The sequence below is a fragment of the Henckelia pumila genome, chromosome 4 (assembly GCF_033568475.1).
Source record: "Henckelia pumila isolate YLH828 chromosome 4, ASM3356847v2, whole genome shotgun sequence".
In the NCBI taxonomy this organism is placed as follows: Eukaryota; Viridiplantae; Streptophyta; class Magnoliopsida; order Lamiales; family Gesneriaceae; genus Henckelia; species Henckelia pumila.
This window is the reverse complement of record NC_133123.1, coordinates 1,087,548-1,100,046: the sequence shown is the minus strand read 5'-3', so window position 1 is coordinate 1,100,046 and position 12,499 is coordinate 1,087,548. Positions and strand designations below refer to the sequence as shown.

The 12,499-nt window shown below is 35.6% G+C and overlaps 2 protein-coding genes across 2 annotated transcripts; one reads left to right on the top strand and one right to left on the bottom strand.

Moving 5' to 3' along the window:
- The first annotated feature begins 194 nt into the window (after positions 1 to 194).
- Positions 195 to 2,309, top strand: LOC140860361 (L-type lectin-domain containing receptor kinase VII.1). The gene has a single exon (XM_073263349.1). It carries the CDS (start codon positions 253 to 255, stop codon positions 2,305 to 2,307), a length of 2,055 nt encoding a protein of 684 aa, XP_073119450.1. The 5' UTR covers positions 195 to 252; the 3' UTR covers positions 2,308 to 2,309.
- Positions 2,310 to 2,888: 579 nt separating this feature from the next.
- LOC140860362 (uncharacterized) lies at positions 2,889 to 4,157 on the bottom strand. The gene is made up of 3 exons (XM_073263350.1): positions 3,814 to 4,157; positions 3,430 to 3,655; positions 2,889 to 3,310 (listed from the first exon to the last, which is right to left on the bottom strand). The coding sequence occupies exons 1-3, from the start codon at positions 4,093 to 4,095 to the stop codon at positions 2,889 to 2,891; spliced, it is 930 nt and encodes a 309-aa protein (XP_073119451.1). The 5' UTR covers positions 4,096 to 4,157.
- Positions 4,158 to 12,499: the final 8,342 nt, after the last annotated feature.

The window sequence follows — 12,499 nt, the reverse complement described above, 5'->3', positions numbered from 1 at the left end:
AGTTTCTTCCCACGTCACCTCAGGCCTTACCAACTCGCCTATCACAATATTTTTTTTAAAAAAACAAACAAAACAAAAAATAAAAGGGCGAAAATGTAACTTCATATCACAAGCTTACTGTAGCTAATTAATTAGTTATGGTGGCGTTCAAAGAACAAACCAAAAGAAAAGAAAAATCAAAATGACCAGTTTGGTTGTTTCCCATTTATACCAAATCTCCCCACTTGAAATGATCATCTCCATTAGAGAATCATGGAAAAACACCAAAAGCAGCTTCTCCAATTATTTATGCACTTGATAATTCTTTGCATGCGTTCAGCTTCAGCCTTCGATTTTCTGTTCAATGGGTTCGATTCCTCCGATGTGTCACTCTTTGGCGACGCCACAATCAAATCTCGGATTCTTTCGCTTACAAACGACTCAGAGAACTCCATCGGTCGAGCACTGTATCCCACGAAGATTCCCACCAGACAACCCAATTCATCTGCTGTTCTTCCCATTTCAACTTCTTTTATTTTCTCCATGGCGCCATATCCACACAGACTACCTGGACACGGGATTGTGTTCTTGTTTGTGCCGTATGAAGGAATAGAAGGTGCTGTTTCGTCACAAAATCTGGGCTTTTTGAATTTCACAAATCAAGTTCCCAGCACTCATGTATTCGGAGTTGAGTTCGATGTTTTCAAGAATCAGGAGTTTGATGATATTGATGATAACCATGTCGGGATTGATGTGAATTCCCTCAAATCCCTAGCAGCTTATGAAGCTGGCTATTGGTCTGATGAAAATTCATTCAAAAAACTGAAGCTTAATGATGGAAGAGTATATCAAGTTTGGATCGATTTCGCTGAAAGTCTGGTTAATGTTACAATGGCGCCTGTGGGGATGAAAAGGCCTATTCAACCTTTGCTGAGTGTTTCACTTGATCTTTCTCAGGTTCTTGAGGATGAAATGTATGTTGGTTTCACATCATCTACAGGAAAATTGATTCAAGGTCACAAAATTTTGGCTTGGAGTTTCAGTAACTCGAATTCTTCGCTGAGTGAGGCGTTAATCACTTGGGGTTTGCCATCTTTCGAGCTTCCAAAGACTCCGATCCATAAAACCAAAGGATTTATTGCAGGTTTGACAGCGGGGCTTTTGTTGTTTGTTTTCTTGGCTTGTTTATTTACCTTTTTGTTGATCAGAAGGAATAGGAGGTTAAGAAGGGAAAGAGAGGAAATGGAAGATTGGGAGTTGGAATATTGGCCGCATAGACTAACATATCAAGAGATTGATTCAGCAACTAAGAGCTTTTCAGATGGAAATGTGATTGGAATAGGAGGAAATGGGCAAGTTTACAAAGGAAAACTGCCTGGAGGAGCAGAGATTGCGGTGAAGCGCATTTCTCATGATACCAGCGAGGGGATTAGGGGATTTTTAGCAGAAATATCGAGCCTGGGAAGATTGAAACACAGAAATTTAGTGGGGTTAAGAGGTTGGTGCAAGAAAGAAAAAGGAAGCCTAATTTTGGTATATGATTACATGGAAAATGGAAGTCTTGACAAATGGGTGTTTGCATGTGATGAGAGCAAAATGTTAAGTTTTGAAGATAGGATCCGAATTCTAAAGCAGGTGGCTTCTGGTGTTCTTTATTTGCATGATGGTTGGGAATCTAAAGTTTTACATAGGGATATTAAGGCCAGCAATGTGTTAATCGACAAAGACATGAATGCAAGACTTGGGGATTTTGGGTTAGCTCGGATGCATGATCATGATAAGGTGGCTGGCACAACACGCGTGGTGGGAACAGTTGGGTATATGGCACCAGAGACTGTGAAGAGTGGTCGAACATCAACTCAGACCGACGTATTTGGATATGGAGTCCTGATTTTGGAAGTCATTTGTGGGAGAAGACCTATTGAAGGAAGCAAGCCACCACTGGTGGATTGGGTGTGGGAACTCTTTAGAAGAGGGGAATTGGTGAATGCGGTTGATGCGCGATTGAGGGCCAGAGGAGGGCTCGATGAAGAGGAAGTGGATAGAGTGCTTCATTTAGGTCTGTTATGCGTTCATCCCGAACCAAAAGCTAGGCCAACAATGAGACAAATAGTGAAATTTTTCGAAGGGAAGACGGGGGTCGGTGAACCTGACAACGAGGATATGGACATACATCTCCTAGAACATATGAAAACTAGAGATATTTTGTCTATGTATCGTCAGACGTTTAAGAGCGGTTCGGGGTCACACCCGACATTTGAACAGGTACAACAGGGATTGTCTTCTTCCCTGTCCTCTTGGTCTAGTATTCAAGTACAAGGAAGGTAGGTAAATCTCAACGAGTTAATGTGACTGATTCTTCGTTTCCGTTGCCTGCTCCAAAACAAATGACCTAAAGTTGTAGTGGATTTAGCTGCGTGTGGAAATGGTTTTGCACTTTTGCTGATGTAGAAACTAGCGGTGTTCATCTGCAGATTGGGAAATAGTTGGTTTGAAATTTGTTATTTCTTGAATAGATTGTTTATATGTAGAGATTCATTTCATCTTTGGTTTTTCGTAATTCATGGTTTTTTCAGGATTTTGGCTGTACATAAAAGAAGTAATATTCATTTTGCGAATCACATTGTAATTATAAGAGGTGACAAAATATACATCATTATTGACTATGTACAATAACATGCGTGGGTGGTACAATTTTGATTTGCCTCTTCACCTTCATTCATATCTATGGTTTGGTTCCTCTGTGGTGCATCTGAAGGCCTCGTGTTCGATTACATCTTATTATAGAGACAACATCTTACAAGGTAATGGGACACCACACGATTTACACTTCCTAGCTAGCTTTACGCCTGTACATCAAAACTTGTAGCTTTACGCCTGTACATCAAAACTTGTAACTTTCCCAAAGTTCAAAGCACTTTAACCACGGGCCTATGCAGATTCGTGAAGTTGTTCATCATATCTGCAGTGAGTGTGGATACCGCCGGTGGTGCTAGAAGGCCTGAAAACCCCAAAGACGGAGGTGGAGACAATGCCGTTCTCTCACAAGTTCGAAGCCACTTGGCTTGCATGTAACGATGCTTTCTCCACGGGCCCAGATGCATTTTTTTCTCCTTCATGCACTTCTTAGCAGCAGCGCACAAAATCTTTAGCAATCCCAGTAGCCTCTCGATCTTCCCAACAAACATTTCAGGCAGCATCTTGACAAGCTTGTCATACTCTTCGTTTGCTCGGGCCATCTCGAATTCGGCCCGAAAATTCAGCTCAATGATCACTCTCACTTCTTTTTTTGGATTCGAGTTGTCCAATACATCCAAGAATGTGTGTTCCCCTGAAACAAACATCTTGATTTAACATTTATCGGAATTATAATCATCAAAGAAAAACAAAAGAAACATTATACACACGGAAAGAGATAGAGATACTATTGTCGAGATTAAATATGAATACCCGATGGAATATCACGTGAACTTTTCCATTTGGACTTGCAAATTGCACTGTTATAACCGGCATTATGGAGGCAGCGGCGCAGCTCCTCCATTAGACATTTCCGGCAACCAATTTGGAACGCGCTGCCGCAGGCACACGTATTTCCCGACAGTTGCGCCCCTCTTAATGCTTCCTTGGCAAAACGTCTGATTTTTGTTTCTAAAGAACTTGTTCTGCAAATTATACCCTGCAACACATCAAATACCACAAGTATAAATTCAATTAGCACCAACAACAAGAAAAACTCCATCCATTCAATCATTGGCTTTCAATTTCGATATTTTCAGATTTTTTACGCAGATCGAAAAAGGAAAAAACGACTGAATGTATCATCCATCCACCTACTTGTAACAATTGATGTCGGGTCTCCCAGAAGCGATCATTATTATCTTCAGGATCACCATTATCGATTACATTTCGATTATCTTCCTCTTCATCCTCCTCTTCACGATCGATACTGCTCGCCAACGACGATGGCTCGGATTCCTGGCTCAATAACTCGAAAACTGTGTCGGAAAAATCAATCGCCACCGGATCGTCGGGAGATTCGATCTCCGAGCTGCCACACATCAGAATCCGGTGCTTGATGGGAATCCTAGCCATAATCTCGGCGAAAACTATATACATATATGTACAATATATTTCACAAGGGAATTTATAATTTTTTTGAAACCAGGAGCTTTCATTTATACGCCTGGTTGATCCCCGTCAGCTGGATGAGTAATATCCAATGTTATTTATTTATTTAAAAATACAAAAAATAGATAGGAAGGGTCCACGTCATCCCTTTCAGATAAACTCGAATATGAACAAATCCCGAGTAAACTGGGCCACCACAAACTGTTGTCTATTCAAACGTGGCGGTATCTCATCTTCAGATCCAGATCCAATTGAAATGGGTCTGAAGTCCAAAATTAAGGTTTCTAGCCCAATAAAAATTAGAAGACCCTTTCCATTCAAATAGGCTTTTTATTGGGCCACAGGGTCGAGACTCGATAGATCCAACGATTCTGAATTCTGATGAGCAATTAAATGGTACGTGGGGGGGGGGGGGGGGGGGGGGGGGGGGGTGTAAGGAATCTGAAATTTTGTAGGAAAATTTGTTCAGTGTGCATTCAAATAAGATAAAATAGAAAATAAATCGATCTATCTGTTGAAAATATATGATGGTGAAAATTATTTACAAATATTAAAATTTACCAAAATAAATTTATAAGGAAGTTAAGTGATCATAATATATAATTAGGGGTACTTAATAGTTAATAGGCATAAATTTAAAGTTTCATGAATATATCAAAAATGTTATTATTGTTGTAACAATTAAAAATTTATGATAAAAAGTAAAATTCTCAACTATTAAATATATCAAACTTAACACTTTATAAAATTTTCTTTACTCAATCGTGTTTTCCTTCACAAATGGAGATATCTATTTATAGAACCTCATTGAAAAATAGTCCAAAAATAAATACATCATCCAAAAATAAATACATCATCACATACATATTTTAAACATTTTCAACTATTTTTCAACACTTCACTTGTGATGATGATCGTGATATAATGAATTTTTTTTATTACGTGTATTTATACTACCTTGTTAAAAATCATACTTGGAAAAACTCACTGGGATAAAATTCATAGTAAGGAACAAAGAGTACATCCACGTAAACTCTTCTTTAGTTTTGGTTTTTTTAATCGGAAGTCATTATATCAATCGAATATTTTCTAACGTTTATTTGCACTACGATTTGATTAGTTTGATTTATTTCAATTTTATTCATATATATTCTTTTTCTATCTATAATTTATTTATGGTTCTTAAGGTTGTTTAAGTCATTTTTTTGTACTAACTTAATAGGGTCATTAATATATATAGTATACTTAACTCTAACAAATTTGATAACATTATAGTGATATTCCTAGGATAAAAAATTATAAGAGCTAATGTTTTATTATTTAATGTATAGTGAAAGGATTATTGATTGATGCATTGTAATTTGGATCCGTGTGTTTGCATTGAATTTATTTTTGCTAAATGTCTGTTAATTATTATGACCAACTATCCACTTTTTTTTTTTTGAAAACTAATGTATTTTTTGTTTCCTTTTCATCATCTTAAATATAAATAAATTTTTCTTTCATCTTCGTGTCTTTGATGATATTTCAAAAGGTTTGGCTTCCAGATTTTTTTGGTTTTCAACCTTTACATATAATTTTTCACTAATAGCCACGAGTAGAGTAAATAGATTAAAAAAAATTTAAAACTCTTTTTTTATAAAAAAAAATCCACAAGTGCCCTTTAAAATATGTCAGTAAATGTCATTTTTTTAAATTGTCTTTCCAATGAAACTGAGTATTTAGAGTATGTGGATTTTAAGTGCGCTTTTGTAAAATTTTCTAACATTTATTTGCACTATAATTTAATTATTTTGATTTATTTTCAGTTTTATTCATAGAAATATAAATTAATTAATGAGAAGTATTAAAATATAGAAATTACTTTCTATTTTGAATTTAATGTAGGCTATATATAATATAATATTTATATACATATGACATCTTGATTCATTTTTTTCCCTAAAACACAATTGTATTTTTATCTTTAAAATATGCGTTTTATTACACATATTTATTTTATTCATATCATTTGAGAATTCTTATTTCACATTAAATTAATTTACAGAAAAAATCACTTTGATATAAAATTAACTATTTTATTATGTAACTCTAAAAAAATTGAGAAGGATTTTAAATGGTTAAAATTTAGCACAAATTTGAGTGATATTGATTTTAATAACAATTTTAGGGTTTTTAGTTTAATATTAATATGATCATTTTTTAATTAAATTTTTTTTCGAAACATAGAGCTTGAGTTGTTGTGCAATTTAAAAAATTTGAGTTACATTGTCACTACCAACTATAGTTATTGGTAAGTTGCATACATTTAGTCCTACATTATTTTTATTGTTTTTCTTTATGATTAGTATTTGGATGGAAAAAAAAAATAATTCACCCGCCCCAATTATATAGGTCATGTTTTTTTCCCAAATATATAAGTATATACTATATTTTGTAATATTTTTTTTACACTCGTTTATTTTTTTTAGAGATACACTTCTTTAATAATATACTTTAACTACATTTTGAAATTGTGCAATCATTTTTTGAATACATTAAATATGGTAAATAGGAAGTTTTTACAAAATTTGTTTTCTTGATGATTTTTCATAATCCGTGTGAAAAAAGTAGGTCTAAATAATTGAGACAGAGTGAGTATCTTTTCTGACTTGAAGAGAGTTGTCCTTGTATCAAAATCATGAAAAATACGGATTGAAAACTGTCACATATGTATAGGTGAATATTAATGATTTATCGTCATGCACATTTTTTCTAAATTTATTTTGTTTTGCACTATTTAGATTGATAAATACTCCTAAAAATAGTAAACGAATTTAAACATTATCTAAATTTCATAATCATGTTTTCAACTGTTAGTTATCTATGTGCAACGCACGTGCACTTTCCTAGTATATATATATATATAAATTAAATTATATAATTTAATGCATGTTATTTAGAGTATTTAATTGTTATGTTTAATTATGTGAATCATTTTAATGCATGAAATTTTATGTGACATGATGTGATTTTTTTTAAAGTTTTTAGGTTGGTATTTAATTTTGGGTCATAGGAACGAGGCTAGCCTTAGAGCAAGTTATGAAAAATTATTTTAACTAAAATTTAATAGGATGCAATTTATTTTATTTATTGAGAGAGTATAATTTTAAAATATTTTTTAGTGTAATTAATGGGCCGTGTTGAGAGCCCATTAGTCACAAGTTACAAAAAATAAAAAAGAAAATCAAGCGTTCAGTTTTTTTTTTCTTTTCCTTTGAACACATTCTTTTCTCTCAAAAGCTCTCTCGTTCAACGCTGCGATCCAAGGCTAGGTTTCTTGTGAGTTCTCAAGGATATATCATCATATCGCTCAGGTTAATTCCAATCGATCGATTCAGGCAAGTTTTTACTATTTTAAAACTCATTCAAGACTATATATATTTTGAAGTTGTAACCCTAAGTGGTTTTTATGATGATCGATGCATGTTTCTTTGTAAATTCATGAATATGATGTCTAAACGTGAAGCGTGAGATGTTCTTGATGTCTTGGGTGTAGATGTATTGAGGTAAGATGAGTTTTGAAGTTAAGATGCAGAAATTTTGATGTGATATGGTGTTTCTGTATGTTTTGAATCAAACTATTGATGTTGGTTGTTTTGGGGCAAAATTCTTTTCAAGTTTTGAAGTTTTCATATCTTGAAATGATTTTTTTTCAAATGTCAATATTTTTGGGTGAAGGAAAATCGTTTAAAGTTGAGAAAATCAGGTAGAAAAGGGATCACAATTTTCGTCGCTGGGAGTTTTCGGCAGACCGCCTCTCGCTCGAACGCATAAAAGTGCGTCCGAGCGAGAGACATGCCTCGCTCGAGCGGGCACTTTGTGAACCCGAGAAAGCGGGGTTCTGTCTCAAAATTTTGAGTTGAACCATTTTAAGTCCGTAATTCAATTTTAAGATCTTTTAAGTGTTTTTAAGACATTGGATGGAAAAAAGTTTCAAAATAGATTGTCCGAGACGGACGAAATATCTCACGTGGATCGGTTAAGTTATGTATTGCATGTTTATGTGACTTTCTCTTAAAAACTAATTTCTCATGAAATGTTTTGAAGTTTGTAAGTATGTTAGCATCACGAGAAATTTTATGAGCATGATTTTATGATTATACAAAATGATATGATAAAAAGAATGATATGTTACATGAAACATATTTTGATGATTTATGCGTCTTGTGATGATTATACGGGGTATGCACTTCGGGATGAGCTCCGAAGCGACTATCCAAACATGGCTTATGGGATGGTTATATGGGGTATGCACTTTGGGATGAGCTCCAGAGCGGCTATCCAAAGAACGAAAGTTACGGGCGTAATGTCATATGCTTGTTGTACAACAAGAACCTATGAATGACTCATTATTACGGTTACGACAATTCTCATACTTAATCAACCCCTTAAATATTTTATGATATAGTTACATCAAGATGTATGTACGTTAGGTTTTGCATGAAAGTATATGGAATGTTTTTCTCATTTAAAGTTTTAGAAAATCTTTTTTATGCATTTTTCTTGCTGAGTTTTTAGACTCACTATACTTGAATGGTGCAGGTAACGACGATGTTGATGCATCATTGATGACTACGTGGGTGGACATGAAAAAGAGGCAGAGGTCGGTCCAACGGACGATGCATGAATGCAAGTTTTATAAATGAGAGTTTGATAAGTGTATTTTATACACTTAATTTATATATGCTTTTAATTGTTAATTGCTTGTTTCGAGCAGATTTATGTGGGTATTTTGTTGTTTTTGTGTTTCAGTGAATTGTGGAATTATGGGGAGAAAAGAATAATTATTGAATTTATTTGGAGAAATAAATTAAAGAGTAAAGAATGGAGAAAGAAGAAAAGAGAAGAAACGTAAAGAAGAGAAGAAGAGAAAGAATGAACAGTGTTGGGCTTTCTTATTGGGCTTATTGGTCAGCGCTTAATTGAGCGCTAATGGGGAGAAGAGGAAAGCTATCGCGCAAGATTTGGAAATTGGGAGAATTGAGATTTCGAGATCAAGGCGCGCCCGCGCCTTCACTTGAGCGCCTGCCCCGTCGCTGTGTTTTGGAAATTTTATTAAATCGGGAAATTTTTATGGGCTGGATTTTGTGGGCTTTTGTGCACGCTATAAAAGGATTTTTGTCAGACTTGAGAAAGGAAGAGCCGCCACACACTCATAATACAGAATATCAGAGAGTTGATTGTGTGATTTGTTGAGAAGATTTCTGGAGCTTAATCTGAAGAACGAAGACGGAGTTTGATAGTCCGGACACGGCGTCGACGACGGATTTGTTTCTTATCTTTTATTTAATTCTGAACATGTTTGGATTTATTATTTATTGTTTTCAGAATTTTATTATGAATTAATTTTTATAGTCTAGAGGTCGGATGGAACCTGGTGTAGACGCTTTCATGAATTTTTGATTTTATTGAATTGGATTTCTTCTAGATTAATTATTTTTTCTAGAATTGATTGTCTTTTCAATTATCTGATCAATAATTGATTTGTTATATTTATTTGAAGTCATTGCTCGGGAGAGAGGATTTTGAATAGGACAATAGAAAATACACTGCTAATTATTTATACAGCTCGGGAGAGTGTATGATTTTAACAGAGCTTTTAAAGAGAACATTGTTTTGTGTTAGATCACTGCGATAAATTCTTAATAGGAATATTGGAATTGAATTGTAGTTGATAAACATTATTTGTTGCTCGGGAGAGGGAAATAATAAACGTAAGTGTTCTTGGCTATTAATTGATTGGAATTCATGAAGATTAATTACTTAGGATTGATTGTTGTTGAAACCAGGTGAAATCTATACCTCTAGACCATTTTTCTCTGATTGATTTTTAATCTGAAAGTTGTGTGCGTGCTTTTAAATCTCTTAATTATTTTATTTTTATTGCAAAATCCTCAAAGTTTGATTTTCTAGATAAAGTTTGGATTATTTTAATTACAAGTACTAAATATTTTCATTTTACTTCCTGTGGGATCGATATCTGAATTATTCACTATATTAAAACTTGACACTCGTACACTTGCGAGGAAATTCAACAACAAGTTTTTGGCGCCGTTGCCGGGGAGTAAATTTTGATTATTTTTTTTAGTCTTGTTACCAATTAGTCTAGATTTTAATTTAGAGTTTTTATTTTATTTTCTAAGTTACTAATTAATTTTTTCTTATCTTTTAATTGCAATCTATGCGACGATCTCAAAGTGCTAATTCTCTACTGTTTGATCTGGAGATCGAGCGCACTGCACGTGCTTTAAGACGAGCTAGAAGAGAAGAAATTGAAATAATGGCTGAACAAGAAGCAAATCAAGCTCCCCTAGTGCCAATTAGAGATCACTTCAGACCGACGATCCAGGCTCACTATTCTGGAATCGCTCGAGGAACTATCAATGCAAACAATTTTGAGCTGAAGCCTGCATTGATAAACATGGTTCAATCGAACCAATTTAATGGGAGTGCTACAGCTGATCCTTATCTGCATCTCAGGACCTTCTTAGAAATTACTGATACGGTAAAATTTAATGGTGTTCCTGAAGATATTATACGCTTACGCTTGTTTCCATTTTCTCTCAGGGATCAAGCCAGAAGTTGGTTGCAATCACTGCCACTTGGAAGCATCACTACTTGGGAGGTGATGGCAGAAAAATTTCTTGCAAAATATTTTCCTCCTGCCAAAACCACCCAACTGAAGATCGAGATCAGCACCTTCCGGCAGATGGACACTGAACAGTTATACGAGGCGTGGGAAAGGTATAAAGAATTATTAAGACGTTGTCCTAACCACAATTTTGCAGATTGGGAACAGATCGAATGGTTTTACAACGGACTGAATGCGCCTACAAGGATGAATGTCGATTCTGCTGCTGGAGGTACTATATTTGCAAAGGATCATGTTCAGGCTTATGATATGTTGGAGGAGATGACGGTCAATATTTTCCAATGGCCATCGGAGCGTATAGGAGTAAAGAAACCAGCTGGAGTGTATGCAGTGGATCCTCTCATGTCCATCACTGCTCAGTTATCTGCACTGACTACACAGGTAGCTTCTCTGAATAAAATTAATATTGCAGATTCAACTGGAGTTGAAGGATCACCGGCCATAGAGCAAGTCAATTATATAAATCCAAATGGCTACCGAGGTTATGGAGCGTACAGAGGTAATCCTATTTCCAATACTTGTTACCCTAATTTGCGGAATAATGAAAATTTTTCATATACTAACAATACTAATAAGGGTGATGGTAAGTTGTCTTTGGAGGATATGGTTAGTACCTTTGTGCAGGAATTAGGTAAGCGGATGGCAAGAAATGAGTCTCGCCTTGACAGCTTGGAGACGCACATGGCCAACATGGGTGCAGTGTTGCAATCCATGGAGACTAGTATTGGGCAGTTGGCGAACGCACTGAAGGACAACAATCGCGGCCAGTTCCCTAGCAATACTGAGGTGAATCCCAAGGAGCAGTGCAATTCCATAAAAGTGCGGAGTGCCAAAGACGTTGGAGTTCAAATTCCTACTGTTGCGGATAAGAAACTTGAGGAAAAAGTTGAGGAGAAAGAGAAGGAGCTTGAATCTAAGCCAAAACCGATGTATAAGCCTTCACTTCCATACCCGCAAAGGTTCAAGAAGAAAGCATTGGAAGAGCAATTTTTCAAGTTCTTGGAGATTTTTAAGAAGATTCACATCAACATTCCCTTTGCTGAAGCTTTGGAGCAAATGCCGAATTATGTGAAGTTCATCAAGGAGGTGATGTCCAAGAAGAGGAGGCTGCTAGAGAACGAGGTAGTGAATTTAACGGAAGAGTGCAGTGCAGTGCTCCAAAAGAAGATGCCACAAAAGCTTAAGGATCCAAGGAGTTTTACTATTCCTTGCACTATTGGCTCTTTTTATTTTAATAATGCACTTTGCGATTTAGGAGCTAGCATTAATCTCATGCCCTTGTCTGTTTTCAGAAGCTTAGGACTTGGTGAGGTGAAGCCCACCATGATCGCGTTGCAGTTGGCTGATCGATCTATCACATATCCGCATGGAATCATTAAAGATGTTTTGGTAAAAGTAGATAAATTTATTTTTCCAGCGGATTTTGTTGTGTTAGATATGAAGGAGGATGCAAACATGCCCCTGATATTGGGGAGACCTTTCTTGGCCACTGCCGATGCCAAGATAGAGATGAAGAGAGGTGCATTGTCAATGGGTGTGGACGGTGAGAGTGTAATTTTTAATATATTCATGAAGTCATCTAACACCCCTTTTGAAAAATTATGCTTGATAGAGCCGGTTATGAATTTGGAGGGTCGTTCAAAAGCCGACATTGCGGTTGATTCATCGAACGAGAGAGCGCCAAAACCACCAAAGAAG

Bases quoted from the DNA above. Each gene is read 5' to 3' on its own strand.
- LOC140860361 (XM_073263349.1), top strand. From the start codon at position 253: ATGGAAAAACACCAAAAGCAGCTTCTCCAATTATTTATGCACTTGATA.
- LOC140860362 (XM_073263350.1), bottom strand. From the start codon at position 4,095: ATGTATATAGTTTTCGCCGAGATTATGGCTAGGATTCCCATCAAGCAC. The intron at 3,656-3,813 runs GTAGGTGGATGG...GATGTGTTGCAG, and splicing joins CCCGACATCAATTGTTACAA to GGTATAATTTGCAGAACAAG. The intron at 3,311-3,429 runs GTATTCATATTT...TGTTTGTTTCAG, and splicing joins TTCACGTGATATTCCATCGG to GGGAACACACATTCTTGGAT.